This window comes from Nelumbo lutea, chromosome 4 (assembly GCF_056320005.1).
Source record: "Nelumbo lutea isolate HS-2025 chromosome 4, American lotus-T2T, whole genome shotgun sequence".
NCBI classification, from domain to species: Eukaryota; Viridiplantae; Streptophyta; class Magnoliopsida; order Proteales; family Nelumbonaceae; genus Nelumbo; species Nelumbo lutea.
Genome location: NC_142687.1, coordinates 47,979,356 through 48,000,360, shown reverse-complemented (window position 1 = coordinate 48,000,360; position 21,005 = coordinate 47,979,356). Strand labels below are relative to the sequence as shown.

General features: G+C 39.9%; 1 protein-coding gene across 5 annotated transcripts in view; it reads right to left on the bottom strand.

The window, feature by feature from the left end:
- Positions 1 to 21,005, bottom strand: part of ABCD1 (peroxisomal ABC transporter 1) — a 97,789-nt gene that overhangs the window by 37,552 nt on the left and 39,232 nt on the right. For all 5 annotated transcript variants that reach the window (XR_016113089.1, XM_088985368.1, XM_088985367.1 and 2 more), the window contains 4 exons: positions 3,978 to 4,077; positions 3,786 to 3,894; positions 3,403 to 3,493; positions 2,812 to 2,936 (listed from right to left, as the gene is read on the bottom strand). Coding sequence is in view for 4 of the 5 variants with exons in the window: in XM_088985368.1 (XP_088841494.1) it covers positions 2,812 to 2,936; positions 3,403 to 3,493; positions 3,786 to 3,894; positions 3,978 to 4,077 (425 nt within the window). In the remaining variant the exon portion in view is untranslated. The remainder of the gene's footprint in view (positions 1 to 2,811; positions 2,937 to 3,402; positions 3,494 to 3,785; positions 3,895 to 3,977; positions 4,078 to 21,005) is intronic.

Here is a 21,005-nt window from a genome sequence, read left to right as displayed (position 1 = left end):
CTGACCCATTTAAATTCTGCCTCAACCTCCTTTGCAGTTTTCTCCACATCCCTAATCATATGTTTAAATGTCCATGGGCTGTGGCTGCTATTTGTTGCCCATGAAATTACTATTTTTGAGTCCCCTTCCACTTCAACATGTCTGCATCCTAGTTGTTTGGCTAGCTGTAACGCTTGTAGTAATGCCAATAGTTCAGCCTTCAGCAAGTTTCCGTTGCCGACCGGTCCTGAGAACATACCCAATATCCTCCTGTCAGAGTTTCTTAATACTCCTATTCCTGAGATGCCTGGATTTCCATATGAGCACCCATCAAAATTCAGCTTTACTTTGTTGCCTTCAGGTGGTTTCCACTCCAGCCTTACTTTATCTCTTACTCTCAAAGACTATGCTACTTCGGACCATGTTCTTAGAATATCTGCGACTGAAAAGACTTGAATGCAGTCCAAGGGTTTTACCCAATGGGCTACTTTCACCTTGATACTATCAATCACTTCCTCTATTGTTCTACTTTTTTCCAAAAAAATTCTGTTGTTCCTCTCTTCCCATGTTACCCAACAAATTACTGCCTTTGTTGCTTTCCACATTACCATCCCTCTTTTCTTTCTCTGTCTCAAGAAATCATGATTGAAGAGTCCCACCACATCTTGAGGGGAATCCACCTGCAACCAAGGAGAGTACAAGAATTTCCAAAATCGATGCATAAAAGAATAGGATATCATTAAATCAGAAAGGGTCTCACCACTTTCCTTACACAGTGAACACACATGAGGAGAAAGGCAAATATATGGCCTTCTTTTCTACAGCATATCACAAGTGTTTACCTTAGCAAGGAATACTTCCCAATAGAAAGCTTGGATCTTCGGGGGAATAGGCTTGCACCAAATTTCTTTCACAGGGAAAATCCCACCTAGGCTTACCCAAATTCTAGAGTCTTCCAACGAAGGGCCCAAGTGGATCTGCCGTGAGAGGACCAGCAAACGGGTTAAGGATTCACACTCATTCTCCCTTAGTTCCCTTCTAAAGTCCAAATTCTAGTTCACACCAATTGGACACGGTGATCCCAACATGGATATAGCTTCCCCCTTAAGGTTAGATAGCGCAAAGAGATCAGGGAATTTGTCTTTTAGTGGGGTTTCTCCTACCCATAGATCTTTTGGTATTAGATTCATCACCAATCTTTTGGAAACAAAATGAAAATTTAAACGGGAAAGCTTTGCACGCTTTCATTCCAAGGTTTTCATGGTTCAACCAGTTGGAACCATTACACCCATCTAAAAGCCATATACTTGTTGACCATGGTGCCTCCTGGTTTTATAGTTCAACCATCACATCAGTTCTGATTTACAAAACATTGGTCAGTAGGCTTCAAACAGAGAAGCCACACTTCCAAGACCATATCATTGAAGCAGATAGAAAATGGTTTTGAAACATCCCAAATCAATTGAAGCCGCCTAGAAAGGATGGGGCCCGATATCTCGTGTAATTTCACAAAAGATTGATGCTTTTCTCAATCAAAGATACTTTTCTCTATTAACAACGGGAATGTTGTGAAACTTATTGAAATAAGATGGATGTTTTGAAAGTTCAAGTTTCTCTGATATTTTTCTTACTTATAGTATACATCGTATTACTTATTTCACACTCTCTCTTTATTAGAGTCTCAAACATTTTATCTTCCACTTATAAACCATATTCTTTTTTTCCAATTATGTCCACACCTCTCTTTCCACCTTTCATCCCTCTTCTGCCCTCATCTAGGGATAACCAGTTATGTCCCCACCCACTACTGAACTGGATACAAAATCTGATCAGATCTAGAGGGTTTCGGGTCAAATTTGAATCCTATCTGACTTTTGGATCAAATTCGAGTTAAATCTACCATCTTTATAATAAAGAAAAACTGAAAAATAAAATAGAAAATAAATTAATTGGCTAGGCACACGTGCAAGTGCCCTGCACATCTGCAAGATACAAGGGTAAAATGATGAAAGGACATTTAGATTTTGAAAGGTTTATTTCCTTAAATGTTAGATCTAAAGATTATATTTGGACAACTGCCCTTTGCAAGCATTAACATTATATAATACCTAAAATTGATATGACTTTTTAGGCTAGGATGTAAAGTATCAGCATGATGTAGTAAGCATATAATCAGATTGAATTGGATTAGATCCATATTCAATCCAATTATTAAACAGATCCAAACTTCAAAAATCAAGTTCAGTTTATATAATGGATCATAAAGATCTAAAATAATTACCTTGGGTATTGGATCAAATCTTAAGACTTTTTAATTCCATCGCAAGCCCTATCCCTATCTCTCATTTTTCACTTTTCGTATTTTTTTTGTTGATCCCAGTTCTCTCTCAGATTGCATGTCTCATGTGGTTAGTAACTACAAATATTTGAAGTATCAGTATTATATAGTAAGGATTTAAGCAGATCGAATAGGACCAAACCAATTATTAAACATATCCAAACTTAATACAAGTTAAATTTATTTAATGGATCATAAAGATCCAAACTAATTACATTGGATCTTTGATCAAATCACAGACTTTCAAACTCCATTGGAAGCCCTATCCCTCTCTCGTTTTTCAATTTTCATACTTTTTTTTATCCCAGTTCTCTCCCAGATTGCATGTCCCATGTGATTAGTAACTAGAGAAGTTTCATAACTCGTGCTATTCAACAGCAATTTTCTGTATACAGGTTTTATCCTTTCAACATTACATAAATCATTATCATTATTCATGACAACCAAAAATGAAGGAGAGCATCATCTGAAAGTTTAATGTGACAAGTACTCACCAGAGAATATCCACGGTTGGCTTTACCATTCCTGTCACAAGTCCTGAAAGGTCAGTTGTCAGCTTTTCAACATCATGCGATATTCTTTGATCTGCATCTATATCATGACCTGACATGTGGAATACCTATAAAAATATCCATTTTTATCAGTCCCACAGAAAGATCCATTTGACAAGCAAATGTCACCACAAGTAACAGTTTATGAACCATAGACTATAAATGAAAGAATCGGTACTGTTCATATACAAAGCATGAAAAATTTGTGCATAAATATCCCTTTCTCTGAATCCAAAAAATGGTAGGAGAGAAAACGCATTCAGATTAAATATACCAATGAGAGATATTATTAATAAACTACCATTTTCTATAAACCCAAAAAAGGGTTGGATGAAAAAAGTACACAGAACTCTTAAATTAAATATACTAATAAAAACAGTGCAGATAGAACCAATTCTTATGCAGCAAGTGTAACTAAATACAACACACTGTTTATTCTTCAAGAAGTTTCAACCTGATCAGAGAATGGCTAGATATTATGACTCTTCCATCATCTGGATATGCCTTGTAAAATGCAAATTTTTTTATCAATACCTTGTAAAATGCATTCTTCCTCAAGTAGTTTTTCAGCAAATGTTGAGTTAAACGAATTCGCCACCCAAGGGCCAATCTGGCTGTTAAGTACCTGTAAAATAACAAATCCTTTGGCTAAATATATTCAAAACAAGAAAAATAAGCAATTTACAATGAAGTCCTAGATGTCTAAGCATGACTATGACAAACATATGGCTTCATCAGTTCATCCCCAATATATCTAATGACAACTAAAATGGAATTTCTTATTATAAATTCCTTTAGTGAAATAATTTCTAAAGACATGACTTGTGAAGATGTAGACAGTTACATTAAAAATTCAAAGAACTTGAAACTACTTTTTTCCTAAAGCAGATTATTTTATCTTATAACATAAGAGTTACCTCAAAGATGGTGCTACAATGGATGAAGCGGCACTTTGAAGAATACTAATACCAGTTAATCGAATAAAGGCAGCCTTATCCTGCTCTAAAACATACTTTACACTTGTCCCTGTGAATGCAAGCACAAGTACATAACGGGGAATGATGTGGAAAGATATGCATATGCAACTACATGGCAGAAATCAGAAATACCATTCAAAGAAGCAATGCGATCTGAGATCCATGTCCTCGTAACAACAAGTAAAGCCACGGCAAAGAGTTGTGCCCCCTGTTTATCAAGCAGTGTAGGCACCTACAAGGAAGCAATAACAAAATAAATAGAAACACTTTGTAGGACAATCAATTCCCATATGCTAATAGAGAGAGCAGTGGCAGTTTCTATATTTTCTCCTGTGATCAATGCAATCCAACCATAGTTGTCAAGGTACTAAGGGGAATTTAGGTGGCAACTAGTCAAACTAGGCACTGACCTAGATGATGAATTTTGATGATAAAAAGGCAGTTTTTGTTGCTTTCCTACTAAAAATAGCAACTACCAAACAATGAATTTTACATGTCAAGACAAGATGCAATAAAGAATTTCACATCTCAAGGCTAGAATTCAACAATAACAAGAAGTAAAACATAACTAAGAAATAATGAAAAACAAATTAAATAAAAAAAAAACTGGTTAATAAATCGACAAAAAGTAACAGAAGCAAATGGGGAAAAAACTAAGATAGAGAGAGAACTTACCACATACGGAAGTAGATAATCATGATTTCATTCAATCCAATGAAAAATCAATGTTTCGAATCCCTTGTTATGCTCAATGTTACACAGATGATGGAAAGGGGAAAAAGATAGGGAAAAAAAAGGGGCCCATATTTTTATTTTATCTAGAGAGATATACATATATAAAATAAAACAACAAAACAAAGAAATGAGTAGAGCGCTTGTCTGTTCAAGCTAGAAAGGGTAGCACAGAAAATTTGGAAGAAAAAATGAAGGGCAAAGCCCCTGGCCTGATAGTAAAGAGAAGGGGGGAGGAGAATAGAAAGGCAGTTATTAATTACTCAGAAAATGCAAAAAGAAAAAGCAAGAGCAGACCACAGTACCATTTTCAGAGAGGGTCCTTGTTTTCTGAGTGCATGAGTCAAAGAATCAAAGGGATCAAGCTCTTATTTTTGCCAACAGAGAAAATGAGAAGTAAGACACATCAAGAAAAAAAATCCAAGGGGCAAAGAAGAAAACATATATAGAATACAAAAAGGAGTAGAGCTTCATGTCTATTCACAAATACAGAGAGAGAGAGAGAGAGAGAAAATAATACAGAGATAAAGTTAGAAAAAAAGAAGGGCAAAGACTTTGGTCTGGAAGGGGCAGGGGGAAAGAGAAAGAGAAAAGCACTTAGTCATCACCTGAGTGCCTTCCTAGGAGACACCATGACAAGTACGAAATTATGAATCCAACCCTAACTATTATCATGTATTGAATCAGAGTGAATGAAAGTTTTGTTTTCAAACATCGTCATTCGTCAATTATCTGTGTGCGTCCCCTCAACCTCTATATATTCTCTACTCTTTGCTACACTTCTAAATTCTCTCTCCCCTCCCCTCTATCTTTCTTTGTTCCCTACGGGTTCAGCATCAAGAACTTTAGATTTATAAAACTTGTATCAATCTGCTCCAAAAATACTCATTACTCCAATTCAAACCCACATGATAAACCTAACCTTAGAGAAATCACCATTCAGAACATTGTTTTAAAAGCAAGAAGTCTACGTACAAGTCAAAACTGCTATTACTAAAGTCACTATTATCTATCAAAAGCAGAGAAAATAAAAAGAGTAGACATATAAAGTTTGAAAGATATTACTATTTTTTATGAATGATAATAAATTTATTAATTCAGAAGCAGATTTAGAGTGAGTTCATACAACACCCAGGGAGAAGCGCGAGCTGCAGCCCCTCCTAGAATCTTACAAGTAAACTAGGAAAGAAAAGCAAGAATCACAACTGAGCCAAAAACAATTCTTCCCTATTTACCCCTTGCTTAGCTAACACATCTGACAAAGTATTTGCTGATCTCCCCACCCACTGTACAGTGACCAACATATTCCTTGTCAACCAACTAAATTTCTTCATTTCATTCTTGTAACGCCACATAGCCTCTGCAGGATTTTTCAACCAACTGACCACCACTTTGGAATCCCCCTCGATTGTTAGGTGTTGTACCCCCAGCTGGTTTGCAAATTGCACCCCTTGTACAACAGCTAAAAGTTTTTCCCTGATGGAGTCCCCAATTCCCAAGGGACCTGAGTAGAGAAACAAAATCTCTCTCTTCTCATTTCTCAATACACCCCCCATTATGGATATTCCTGGATTACCCATGCTATTTCCATCAAAGTTCAACTTCAATGAGCCTTCAGATGGAGGAGAACAGCTTGTAATTGATTTGTCCTTTAGGGATGAACACCTCGTTACTGCTGACCAAATTCTCCAAAGGTCATTAAAAGAGAATTGATGAAAGATTTCCAAGGTCTTCAGCCAAGGTATTGCCCTATTTAACACACAGTCTTTCAATTCCAGACTACTCTTTTCCTTTTCTTGAAAAATTCAAATATTCCTTTCTTCCCAAAGAGTCCAAAGCAAGGCAGCACGAGCACATCTCCACATAATTCTCCCTATTTTTGTAGGCCAACAAAAGGTAGAATGGTTGAAGAGCATGTGAACTTCTGCTAATAGACTCAAACTACTCCCAAACAACGAAAGTAGCCAAGCCCAAAGGTCTGTAGAAAATGGACAAGATATTAATAGGTGGTAACAATCCTCACCGTGAGCTCTATAGAGAATACGTCAATTAGGAGAAATACAGAGGAAAGATCTTCTCTTTTATAGGTTATCTAGAGTGTTAACTTTCCCATGGAATACTTACCAACAAAACGCCATAATTTTTTGGGGAACTGGCCTGCACCAAATTTCTTTTGACGAAAAGGATTGGTGGGTAGAAAGTTGAGAGATGGACTTGAAGAAAGAAGCACAAGTGAAGGTTCCATTGGGTCTAGGAGTCCATACCCTCCCATCTGGCTTGGAGGGATCCAAACAAACCTGATTAAGACAACCAAGCAAGACAGAAAGAGATTCAATTTCATCATCCCTATGTCCTCTACGAAACCCAAAATCCCAAGAAAGATCCACAGGTGTTCCCAAAGGTGAGACAAATTTTGAGACCACCTCTTTTTTGTACAAAAAAACAGAAAAAAGCGAAGGGAACAGATCCTTTAAAGGTGTGTCTCCTACACAAATATCCTCCCAAAAATGAATAGTGTTGCCAGAAGGGTGTTGTGAATGGCCCTCCAAGGTGCTGCTAGGTTAGCTTGCCTTGATACACCAGCATCCCATCCATTCTCTGACCCCCCATGAATGCTTCCCACCACCTCATGCCACAATCTCTCTCTTTCCAATGGCCATCGCCACTAACCATATCCATAACAGAGCTTGATTTTTTCTAGTTACCCGCCCAAGTCCCAAACCCCCCTCTTCTTTACTTCCACACACAAATTCCCAATCAACCAAGTGATCCTTGTTTTATTGTCCCGGCTCCCATAAAAAATCTCCCATCAACTTCTCCAGTTTCCTAGCTTCCCTAACCGGTATCCTAAATACAGACAAAAATAGGTAGGTAAGTTAGCCAAGGTAGCTCTTATTAGGGTAATTCTCCCTCCTAAAGAGACATAATTCCTCTTCCATGAGACAAATCTCTTCTCAAACTTTTCTATCACTGGGGTCCAAAATCTACTCTCCCTAGGATTTTCCCCTAAAGGAAGCCATAAGTATGACATAGGCCAAGGAGAGGTGGAACACTCAAGACACTCGCAATAGCCTCGACCTCCCCCTACCTCCAAATTTATACCCGCTATGTAGCTCTTTTCCAAATTTATTCTCAAATTAGAAATACTTTCAAATTCTCTTATTAGCTCCTTTAGGTTTGCTACCTTTTCACTAAAACCTCCTTCACAAAAGATCATTAGGTCATCTACAAACTGAAGGTGGGTGACGGGGGCTTGGTGTCTCCCTATTCTCCAACCCCTAATGACATCTTCATTGTCAGCCTTAGTAATGATCCTACTAATCACATCAGCTACTAAGGTAAAAAGGAAGGGTGAGAGTGGACCCCCTTGCCTGACACCCCTACAAGCTAGAAAAAAGTCCCTCACCATACCATTCACCAGAATAGAGTAGTGATAAGTACTGATACACCCAAAAATCCAACTACACCACTTGTCCCCAAATCAACAGTTTCGCATAACCTCTAATAGAAACTCCCAGTCCACCAAATCATAGGCCTTTTCAAGATCCAATTTACAAATGAAACCTCTCTTCCTAGACCTTTTCATTTCCTCCACACACTCATTCGCAATTAAGATCTGATCTGTTATTTGTCGCCCTTGAATGAAAACCCCCTGCGTTTCACTAATGATAGAAGGGAGGACTGTTTTGATCCTCAACGAGAGCACTTCAGCCAGAATTTTATAGATGCTTGCCACTAGACTAATAGGCCTATAATGTGATTGTCTGCAAATTCCTTAAAGACTACAACTAAATCCTCTTTCAACACCTCCCAACAGTCTTGATAAAAACCCATTGTAAAGCTATCTAGACCTGGAGCCTTGGATCTATCCATTCGAAAGACAGCTTTCTTAATCTCTTCTTCCTCGAAATCCCTTCCAGCCACCTTGCCACTCCGCCATCAATTTTTGGCCATTCCACCCCTTCCACGACTGCTCTCACACTCAAAGGTCTTCTATAAATCGATTTGAAGTGGTCCACAAATTTTCTGGCTATGTCATCTTGGTTGGTAATCACCTCCTCTCCTATCTCAAGCTTGGTCACAAGGTTCTTTCTTCGTCTCCCATTTGCCAAATCATGGAAAAATCTAGTGTTTCCATCGACGTCCTTAATCTGCTTGTGTCTAGATTTTTGTCTCCAATTGATTTCTTCCCTCAGTAACACCTCTTCCAAATCCTTTTTCAATTGTCTCCTTAACACTCGGTCAACCCATTTTGAGATTCCTTTACATCCAAGTTTTCTATTTGAGAGATTAGGCACAACTTTTGCTCCTCAATTCTACCAAAATGATCTCTATTCCACTCTTTTATTTTGGCTCTCAACCTTTTTAAGTTCTTATGAAACTTGATCCCCTTCCATCATACCCCCCCCCTCTCCTCCTCACCCTACCATTCCTTCACTTTTTTCACAAAATATGGATGGGTAAGCCACATACTTTCGAATCTAAAAGGTTTGGGTCCTGTAGGAAAAAACTCAGTACCTATCAGAGGTCACCCTAGGTAACGCTCTAGCAACCAAGTTTTCCAAACTATTTTCCCAACCAAGGTTAAATAAGAACTTGTCCAACTTCGAATACAAAGGGGTTTCCTGAAGGTTGGACCAAGTGTAACTGGCTTGCAACAAAGGTATTTCCTTCAATTCACATTCTTCAATAAAACCATTAAATTTCCACATGCTTGTTGTAATTACCTGTTGGGGACTACTGGTTTCATCAGAGAATCCAATAACATTAAAATCCCCGCCCAGGGACCAAGGGCCATCCCATAGCCCCTTGATTGCATATAGTTCCTCCCACATCCCATTCCTCTCTCTATAGGAATTAGGGCCATAAACATTGGTTAAGACCCATACACACCCATCCTCTACATTCTTACAATTAATGGAAACTGGGAATCTGCCTATCAATTCTTCCTCCACATCCTCCCTCCACAGTGCTACGATCCCCCCGAGGCTCCCCAAGAAGGACACGAGCTCCAACCTAAACCTCTAGACCTCCAAAAACTCCTCACCCATCTCCCAACTAATTCCATCATTTTGGATTCTTGTAAAAGCACAATATCGGGTTTTTCCCTTCGGAGTATGTCTTTGATCAACCTTCTCTTTCTTAAACTCCCTAAACCTCTTACATTCCAACTAATAATTTTTGTCGAGACAAAATAGCAAAAAAACCCATGAAAAGGCCATAATCTCCTCATTTTAGGCCCTTCCTCTTGTCCCCTCTATTACTAAATTCTAAATCTCCCTCAATGTCTGAGATTAGCCTTTCCACTTCTGATCTTTTTTTCTTCTTTGCTCCTTCCCCCCACCCCCTTCCTAATACAACAATCATCCTTTCCAGCCAATGTCTGAGGATGAATTTTACCCTGCTCACACTTATTTTGGCTACAGCATCTCTCTAAGAATCCTTCCTTTTTTTAGTTCCTCCATCATTGTACAGATCAACTCCCAAATTTTGTTCGCCTCCCCCTTAATACTTCCTTCAATCACCCTCTCCTCCTTCCACTATCACCCTCTCTCTTACATCAGAACCACCTGATGGGAAGCTGGAATATCTATTATAGGCATAGCACACAAGTCAGTACCTAAAAAAGAATTGACACCCATACCTAGTAGAACAGGGGTAGGACTAGAATCACTGGAATTGAGTTGTTGAAAAGCGACAAATGGTTTGAAGGCCTTTCCCTTTTTTGGACAAAGTTGTGAAGTAGACATAGTGAAAGAATCACTTCCTGATGACCTACCCACTTGGAAATCCTTTCTCTGTGTTTCTAACACTGGAATACTCACATCCATCCTCACGGCCGATTCTTGTCCCTCTCCACCAACACCCTGTAATTCATTAGACTCAAGGTCAGCTCCCTCAACGAAGGGAAGAGGAGTTTTCACAGCTTTAGGACCATTTTCTTCGCCATTTCTAGTCTTCCCGCACCTACCTCTTCAATCTCTTCCTCTAAAAACAACAGCTTTGTATGCAAACTTTCTAATTCAAGTAAATTGTTGTAGCTTTTCGGAGACAGACTTCCCAAACTTATAGTTTCATCTCTATCAGAATCGTCACTATTGTTTTGTTCACTCAACCAATCTTCAAACCCTGTTCTGTTCAAATTACTAGGCTTCAAGTATCTCGGGCTATGCCTATCTCGTGACAGACAATTCGCTAGGTTGGATAGGACCCACTGTAGAGAGCCCCAAGACGGAGAGTATTGAGATTTTGCGCCTGAACTGTTGGACCGAAAGGAGGGATTCGGGGTAGAAGATGATAGATGCTTAATCTCATCTATCAGCTCATCCCTCCTCCCAGTCACATGCTTACTTAAAGGGTCCCTTGGCCCATCTATCTTGTAATGGACCTTAGGCTCAAAACATGTAATATAAGAACCCAGCTTTAAAAACTTTACTTGAGTTGCCTTCTCCGGCCCACCAGAAAAGGGATCCCCTCGACGAGGCCCATTTTCTAAGTCTTTTCCTCCCACGTGACCTCTTAACAAATCATGTCCCCCTATTTTAATGGTTGAACCAGCAACCCTCCCTATCTGAGGATGCTCGTTCAGCCCTCTCCCTTTAGACATTGGCATATTTTTGTCTATTTCCCCTGACACTACCTCGCAAAAGATCTGCCATTTGTCATAGTCTTTCCTTGCTTTCTACAGGTTTGACCTTCCATCTGCCCCAAAGCTTTTTGGCTTCCCAGTCCTTCCCATTTGAATTAACCAATCTCACAAGTCCACGTAACGCTTCTTCTTCCTCCTTCTCCCCTCCTACCATACGAGCCTCCTTCCACAACCCTGCTTCAATGGAAGATGCTAGCCACACAGAGACAAAACTCCCATCTGTTCGTATCTCTACATTTCGTGCAATGTCTTCTGGCTTCACACCACTTAGCAGGATTGCTACTGAATAAAGATCACCCCAGAAAGCTCCTTTCAAGATTCCTCCACACAATACTGCTATAGACACTGCTACTTCTTGTTTCCACAGATGAAATGGCAAGCCTATTACACGCACCACCACACCATCTTTGACAAATAAATCCTTGGAGATTCCATTTAAAGACTGTGAATGATCCGAAATCAGCCTAAATATTGATAGCTGATATTTCCAATTCATTCTCCATTGAATCTAGGAGGGCTTTACAATTATCGAAGGGGGTTACTATAGTAGAAATCTGCTGAATTAAAAAATATGAAAGAAATTAGTTTCTTAAAGAGAGAAGGAAGAGAGAAGGAGAAGAAGAGAAGATGAGAAGTTGAAAGAAAAGATAGCAATGATCAGGCCGCCCCCTTCACTTATTATTTATACTAAAATAATATGATAGTACAAAGACAGTTATGCCCTTATAGGGCGGCAAAACATAAAACAGCATATATAACACTCAAATTCCCAAGTTGGGAGTAAATGTCACACATTCCCAATTTGCGTAGATCATGTTCAAGCTTGTTCCTTGCCACCCCTTTAGTGAGAACATCAGCCAGCTGCAACACTAAAGAGACATATGGCAAACAAACTTCTCCAGTTGTTACCCTTTCTCTTATAAAGTGTCTATCAACTTCAATGTGTTTTGTCCTAACATGCTGAATTGGATTGTGGGAAATATTGATTACAACCTGATTGTCACAGTATAACATCATAGGTCCCTCTGCTTTCACCCCAATCTCACTCAAAAGAGATCTAACCCAAAGAAGTTCTGAGACACCATGAGCCATGGATCTATACTCAGCCTCTGCATTGGACCTTGTCACAACCGCTTGCTTCTTACTCTTCCAGGAGATCAAGTTTCCACCTACAAAGGTACACGCTCTTGATGTAGACCTCATGTCATCGATGCATACTGCCCAGTCTGCACCTGTATAGGATTCTAGCTTCAGATTCTCATGATTTGAGAAAAGAATGCCTGTGCCAGGGTGTTTTTTCAGATATGCAAGTATTCTCTCAATAGCTTCCCAGTGTTGAACCCGAGGTGCATGCATGTACTGACACACAACACTGATAACATAAGAAATATCTGGTGATGTCATTCACAGATACAGCAGTCGGCCCACCATTCTTTGATATCTCCCCACATCCTTTACCAATTCACCATCCACACCATTAATTCTGTGATTTGGATCAATAGGAGTGTCTGCTGGTTTGGTCCCTAGCTTCCCAGTCTCTCGCAGTAGGTCAAGTGCATACTTTCTCTGTGAAATGAAGATCCCATGCTTGGATCTTGCAACTTCAATCCCAAAGAAGTATTTGAGTTCACCATGATCTTTGATCTCAAATTCTTGCAGCAATGATTTTTTGAGATCATCAATCTCCTCCATATCATTTCCTGTCACCACTATATCATCCACATACACAATCAGAATTGACACCAAAGCATCTCTCCTCTTCACAAAGAGGGTGTGATTAGATTGTGTCTGTGTGTATCCAAAACGGATGAGTGTCCCTCTGAACCTGTCAAACCAAGCCCTAGGTGATTGTTTTAGTCCATACAGAGATTTTCTGAGTCTGCACACCTTTCCTTTACCAACATTTTCATAAAAGCCTGCTGGAATGTCCATATATACCTCCTCCTGTAAGTCACCATTGAGGAAAGCATTTTTTACATCAAGTTGGAACAAGGGCCATGAATAGGTGGCTGCTAGAGATAAAAGAATACAAACTGAACTCATCTTAGCTATTGGTGCAAAGGCTTCCAGATAATCAACACCATAGGTCTAAGAATACCCTTTTGCTACCAACCTCGCCTTGTACCTCTCTATCTTGCCATCGACCTTATACTTGACTGTGAAAACCCATCGGCATCCGATTGTCTCCTTGTTTGGGGGGAGATCAACTATTTCCCAAGTTTGGTTTTTGACCAAAGCATCCATCTCATCTTGCATGGCTGTTTTCCACTCAGATTTGGAGAGAGCCTCAGTGACATTCCTGGGTATAGACACAGAATCCAGGGAAGAAAGAAAAGCACGGTAGGAGGGTGATAAGTCATTGTAGAAAAGATGGTATGAAATGCAGTGGGTTGTACACTTTCTCTTCCCCTTACAAAGTGCAATGGGAAGATTAAGGTCAGTGGGATCAGCTGCAACAGTGGTGTTAGGGACAAACATTATCATCAAAAGCTCAAGAGGAATACCTGGAACTGTATCTGCCGAATCTGGAATTTCAGAAGGACTGACAAAGAGTGGTGTGGGTCGAGGATGTGTGGAGTCAACCATCATCTGTCGGCGCTGATATTGTTGTGAGGCTGCCCGTAGTGGCTCAGGTAATGAAACTCGAGGTGTAGGTGCTGGCTGAACTGATGGTACAGGTGGAGGCTGAACTGATGGAGGAACCACAAAAACAGGAAGAGGAACAGATTGTGAATTCTCCCCAAAACTCTCCCCCTGAGGAAAACCACTCAAGAAGAAGAATGTGGATTCAAAAAAGGTAACATCCATAATGACAAATCTGCTCCTCGACACTGGGTCAAAACAACAATACCCATTTTGGTTCTGAGCATACCCAAGAAAAACACATTTCTTGGCCTTAAGATCCAATTTCTTGTGATGAGGGTCAAGAATGTGAACAAAAGAAACACAGCCAAAAACCCTCAGAGGTATATGAAATATCTCTCCATCTGGAAAAATGAGGCTAAATGGCACCTTAAACCCCAAAGTTCGTGAAGGAACACGGTTAATCACATCTACGGCTGTAAGAACTGCATCTCCCCAGAACTGCACAAAAACTAAAACGCACACCATAAGACTCCTTGCCACCTCCACAATGTGTCTATTTTTCCTCTCAGCAACTCCATTCTGTTGCAGTGTAAATGCGCAACTGCTCTGATGAACTACACCATGTTCTAAGAGATACGTGGTTATGTCCTTCTCAAAGTACTCTTTGGCATTATCTGATCTAAAAACCTTAGTTCTCACTCCAAATTGTGTAAGAACCATCTGGTGGAATAGTCTTAGCAAGTTAGGAACCTCATCACGTGATCTCATCAAATATATCCAAGAATGTCGTGTATAATCATCCACAAACAAGAGAAAGTAACGAAATCCTCCTAAGGAAGCGATATGATATGACCCCCATACATCAGTGTGAACAATATTAAAAGCAAAAGTACTACTTTTATTACTTGGTTTAAAAGACTGTCTGCAATGCTTTCCTAACTGACAACTCTCACACTCCAAAGCAAATAACTGAACAGACTCAAACAACTTTGGGAAAAGACATTTCAAAGAACTAAAAGAAAGGTGTCCCAAGCGATTGTGCCAGAGCATAATTTGGTTCACTGACTCTGACCCACTACTACTGTTATTGCTAACATGATGGCCCTGATGTCTTGGAATCTATCCAGTAGGTAGACTCCATTCACCTCACATCCACTCCCAATCATCTTCTTCGACTCCAGATCCTACAAAACACAATTACCAGGAAGAAAGGTCACGGAACAATTCAAATTCTTTATCAAGAACTAACAGACGGTAGGTTGGTATGAAGTCTAGGGACATGTAAAATAGAAGACAGAGTTATATCATTGGTCACTCTAACGGTCCCCTTCCTAGCAATGGGCATATGTGAACCTTCTGTTGTAGAAACTCTGTCTCTCCTAGAGCACAACTGATAGGAACTGAAAATGGTAGGGACATTAGTCATATGCTCAGATGCTCCTGAGTCTATAATCCAGGGAGGTCCCTCCTTACCTGAAGTGGATGCAATATTTGCAGTTGCATATGAACTACCTGTATGTGCAAAGGAAGTGGTGTAGTTGGCTCCTATATTCTGTTGTCTATCTGGAAGGCTAGAGCTGGGTGAATCTTTTTTACTCATAAGCTGTCCAAACCTCTCCAATTATGTTCTCACTGCTGCTCCTATAGTGGCTACATTTGCATTTCCCTTCTTGTTTCTTATCCGAGCAGGCATAAGATTTGGATGAAGCTTCCAACAAGTGTCCCTGGTATGCTTAGGCTTCTTGCAATAATCACACACCAAGTCCTTCTTATCTTCCAACAAGTCTCCCAACCATAGCCGACTGGTCAATCCCAAGCTGTCCCAGCATTACATTCCTCCTACTCTCCTCTCCAGAGACAAAAGCATAGGCCTGAAAGAGTGTCACATCCTCCCTAGAAAGAATATGTTGCCTAGCAATATCAAATTCAGGGTTCAGCCCTACCAAGAACTCAAAAACCCTATTCCTCTCTACCATTTTGTGATAAGTTGTTGCATCATTTACACTTTCCCATACCACAATTTCTAAGTGATCTATTTCCTGTCATAGGGTTTTCAGCATGGAGAAATACACAAGAGGTTTTTCTCCCTGTTCCATACTTATCACCTGATTTCTTAACCGATAGGCTCTGGCTTCATTTTGCTTCTGAGAGTAGGTTTCAGTCACTCCATCCCAAATCTCCTTAGCGGTATTAGCCCATAGAAAACTTTTTGCAATATGAGGTAACATAGAATTACACATCCAAGACAATACCATGTAATTCTCTTGCACCCATCGAGAAGAGTCTGTATCAGGTTTCTTCTCCTCCCCAATGAGATACCCTAATTTTCCACGGGCACCAATAGCCATCTTAACTGATTGTGCCCACTCCATATAATTTGTACCATCAAGTTTTTATGTAGTAATGACTCCAGACCCAAAAATATCACTACTACCTCCAACACTCAGTCCCATAGTACTGGTGAATTTCATCTCGGTATTCCAACTCTCCATTTTACTTCAAATAGTTCAACAATAAGAAAAGAATAGATTGGAGACCTTCAAAAAATAATTTAATACCACACAAACAAAAACCAACCCTTTCGAAAGAAAAAAACCCTAGCTGGAGGGAAATCTCTCTCCTCCCCGTGCCTCCCAACAAAGAGAAAGTGAATTGATCACTCCGGGAGGCCTAGAAAATTTCAGAATCCAAACCGCCCTCTTCAAAAAATCAAAAGAAAACTAACAATACTTGGGCACCCAAGATCAGATCAAAAACAAAGAGTCCAACTTTTCTGGGACTCTTCCTCCTACTCCAGTTCTTCCTGATTTTGATGTCGAACAGTAGATCACCTTCCTGATGTCTAGATCCCACCAAAAACTCCAAAAACTAGGTAATCTATAGCAGATCGGTCAGCCCTTTACTACTTCATGCAGTCGACTGAGTTAGGGCTGCTTGAGAATGCTTCAAGAAACCCTAACCGATGCTCTGATACCAAGTAGAAATCTGCTGAATTCAAAAATATGAAAAAAAGTAGTTTCGTAAAGAGAGAAGGAGAAGAAGAGAAGAAGAGAAGTTGAAAGAAAAGAGAGCAATGATCCGGTCGCCCCCTTCACTTATTATTTATACTAAAATAATAGAATAGTACAAAGACAACTATGCCCTTATAGGGCGACAAAACATAGCATATATATCACTCAAAAAACATAATAAAATTTGGACTCACATAACTACTGTGGTCCCCACCTATCTAACGACTAACACAAAACATCTACTCAAAAAAACAACATAAAACTAATTGATCTTCAACAACTATGAAGACACTCTTCAGCTTCAACCTGGTTGCCAATAAGTCAGCTACCCTCCTCCAATCATTAACCTTTGCCTTGGCTTGTATGACAAACTTTCTATCTCACTCTTCTCTCTATAGACCTCCCACCATTCTGCATTGGCCATTTGTTTTTGCCATGACCATTGGCCCTTGTTCTACCCTGTTGTTGCTGAGATATGCCTTCTCCTCCCTTATGGAGGCTTTTTTATCATTTGCTACTCTTTGAGCTAAAAACTCTTTGAGCAACCAGTCAACTTCCCCCCATCCTTGGCTCTGTTTTCCTGCTGGCAGACACACCAGTTGCCTTCGTCCCTTACCAAAAAATTCAGCCAAAGCTATGAAGAAGCCTTTTCTATTCCTCTTACATTCAACAACATATCTTCTCCCTTCTAATGTACTAAAATCCTACCAGTTTATCTGCTTACCTTTTGAACAGGCTCCAGCTATGAACTCTCTTAGCCACTCGATCACTTCTAATTCTTCCAGCAATATTTTACCATTTTTCGCTTCCCTTACCTTCAGGCTTACCTTCCCCTTGATTCTTATCTCTTCGAACAGGAAATTTTTTGCTTCTATCTTCAAGGATCTCCTCCACTGACCTGCCTACACGAACTCCATCACTTCTAAGGGAACTCCATTCCCTTACCTTCAGGCTTACCTTCTCCTTGCGCTTTTAAAACACTGGAGTTACTTCAATAAGCATGTTAACTCAGCTGGTTAGAATATAGTGTTATTAACAAGGCTGAGTTGTATCTTCAACATAAGAGACACCTTTTCAACTCAAAATTGGAATAGCGCATTCCAATTCCAACAATTTGTATGGTTAGAATGGAATTATAATCCTTCCAGGCTCCCCCAAGAGAATGGGATTCCCATTCCACAGTGTATCAAGAAGTAAAGACCACATTTTTTTCAAAGTATAAGCTAAAGTATATCATTTCAAAAACAAAAGGCCAAAACACAATCAAGTATCTGTGCAATGAGAAGTTGTACAGAGATAAACTATCAACCCAATATACCCATCTCTCAAAATAACGTAGAGCATAATGTTTTAGGGACCTAGTTGATCATATGCATTGTTCGCTGGGAAGGATACAAGTAGAGCTCTTGCAAGACCTTCGCAGAGAAGGATTTAACTAGAGATATCTCAGGGCTTGGTCCTTTTGAACTAGATGCCTTACAGGACTGGGAACTTGTGAATGCTACCCAGTTGAACTGAGAGCAGATAAATAAAAGAGAGAAGAAGGGGGAGAAGAAGAGGAAGAAGAGAAGAGTGTCGAACTGAGAAGACAAAGAATCTAACCCAGTCGACCATCTATTCAATTTAACAAATCAATATACAAAGACAAAAATGCCCCTGCATATGCATGAGACAAATAACTAACACATTACTTAGATGAAAAAGACTAAAATACCCCTCTTTAGTCGACTCTAACACTGCCCCTCAAGCTAGAGAGTATGTATCATATAATCCCAGCTTGTTACATATATAACTCATTCTTCCCAAACTCAACCCTTTTGTGAACACATCTGCCCACTGATCACCTGTTCTCACATGTTCTATGCTTGTCACACCATTGATGACTTTTCCCCTTACAAAATGGCAATCTATCTCCATGTGTTTAGTTCTCTCGTGAAAAACTGGGTTGGATGAGATGTGAATTGCAGCCCGGTTGTCACAATATAGCTTCATGGGTTTGCTTATTGAGAACCTGATTTCCTGCGACTGATTCTTCAACCACACTAGTTCACATGTAGTGTGTGCCATGGCCCTATATTCAGCTTCTACACTGCTCCTTGCTACTACAATCTGCTTATTGCTCTTCCATGTCACTAGATTTCCTCCAAGAAAGGTGCAATAACCTGTAGTGGATCTCCTGTCTGATACAGAGCCAGCCCAATCTGCGCCGGTGTATCCAACTATTTCAAGATCACCTCCTGGCTTGTACAGTAACCCACGGCCTAGAGCCCCCTTCAAATACCACACACTCCAAAGAACCGCATCACAGTGAGGCATAACTTGCTTTCCATACTGATAGCAAATGAGATATCAGGCCTAGTGATAGTTAGATAATCCGGTTTTCCTACTAGCCTTCTTTACCCTCTAGTTGAAATAGCATACTATTAACAACAGTTTGGAAGCAGCCCCCCCCCCCAAACTTGATCCATACCTACAACGAATCAAACCTTCAAATAATATCTCTAGTAAAGCCTGCAAGACCAATTGTTACAGAGAAGACCATGACAAACTCGCCAATCTGATCATCATCTTGATCTAAGTTTTAACCAACTATATGGGGGGCTACATAAATCATATTCACCATTCAATTTTATTTAATGCCATATCCATGGTTACTACTTTGACCCATTGTTTCACCATTATGAGCACACAGTCATTTCTTACTACTTTGAACCATGTCCTATCCAGTCTGCCATAAGTCCTTCAAGCCCCTTAAACTTGTAAAGCACCACATTTTTTTCTGACAGCGCTGCAGTCTTCTAGGTCTACTTTCTCTCATTTTGTCACCTAATGGAGCTACTCCTATGTTCCTTCAAATGACTTCATTTCTGACCCTATCGTTTCTAGTTTTTCCACTCATCCATCTCAGCATATGCATTTCTGACACACTCATTTTTTGGACAAGTTGCTTCTTCACTGTCCAACACTCTGCTCCATATAACATTGCTGGCCTTATAAATAAACCATTCTCATCCTGATTCAAAATTATATGAAAAGCGAGCATACTGAAGTATCAAAATAGCAGGTTTAGTTCAATGCCTTTGCATCTCTCAGTTCATCCTTTCTTTCTTTTTTCTCTCTTGGGGGTGTATGTTTTCTGCTTGAATATATTTCCCCAAGTACTGCAGATTAACTACTCAAAGAGTAGTATAGTGGCTATAAATTTAGTTGATGGAGATCTCCTGGAAAGCTTTAAGGCAGTTCTGAACTGCCAAGTGGAAACCCTTCTCCTCACTTACTAGGGTCTGCCTTTGGGAGGGAACCCAAAATTCCAAGCTTTTGGGAACCAGTATTGGAAAAATGTGAAAAGAAGCTAGCCACTTGGAAACGCTGCTACTTCTCTAAAGGGGGAAGACTCAACCTCATTAAGGCTGCTCTAGCAAATATGCCCATATACTTTCTCTCAGTGTTTGAAGTTCCTGCAAAAATCAGAATACAGATTGAAAAACTCCAAAGAGACTTCCAAGGAGAAGAACACTGCTCTTCTTGGAAAGTGGCTGTGGAGAAGAACACTGCTCTTTCGGCAGCTGTTATCACCAGCAAGTATGGGTTGAACACAAACGGTTGGGATTGCAACTTTCATTCAAACCGAGTAGTCTCCTCAAGCCCCTGGAAAGGTATCGTCTCTACCTACAAATTTTTTTGTCCTCTTTTTTAAGGTTCAAAGTGGGTAATTGTACTAGAATAAAATTCTGGACTGACCTGTGGTGGGGAAATGCTAAGTTAGAAGATTCTTACCCTAGACTTTTTAACCTCACTCTTAATAAAGAAGCTACCATTCCCTAGTGCCTCCCCTCTTACCCATCTGAGAGCAACATAAACTTGAATCTTAGAAGGCCCTTAAGGGATTTGGAGATCAGTGATTTAACTGAACTTCTCCACTTTATCAGAGAAGTCTATATCTTCCCATACTCCCTAGACTCCCATGTTTAGAAACCCCACCATGTTGGAGAGTTCTCTTCCAAATCTTTCTTCAAGCTTTTGTTGCAGGAGAGCAGGACTTCCATTTCCCTTTCAAGAAGGTTTGGTGCAATTCTATCCCCTCTAGAGTATGTTTCTTTGTCTGGGAGGCCTATCTTCATCTGATAAACACACGCGAGCTGCTGCAAAAGAAAAATCATGGCAGACTTTTTATATCCCCTC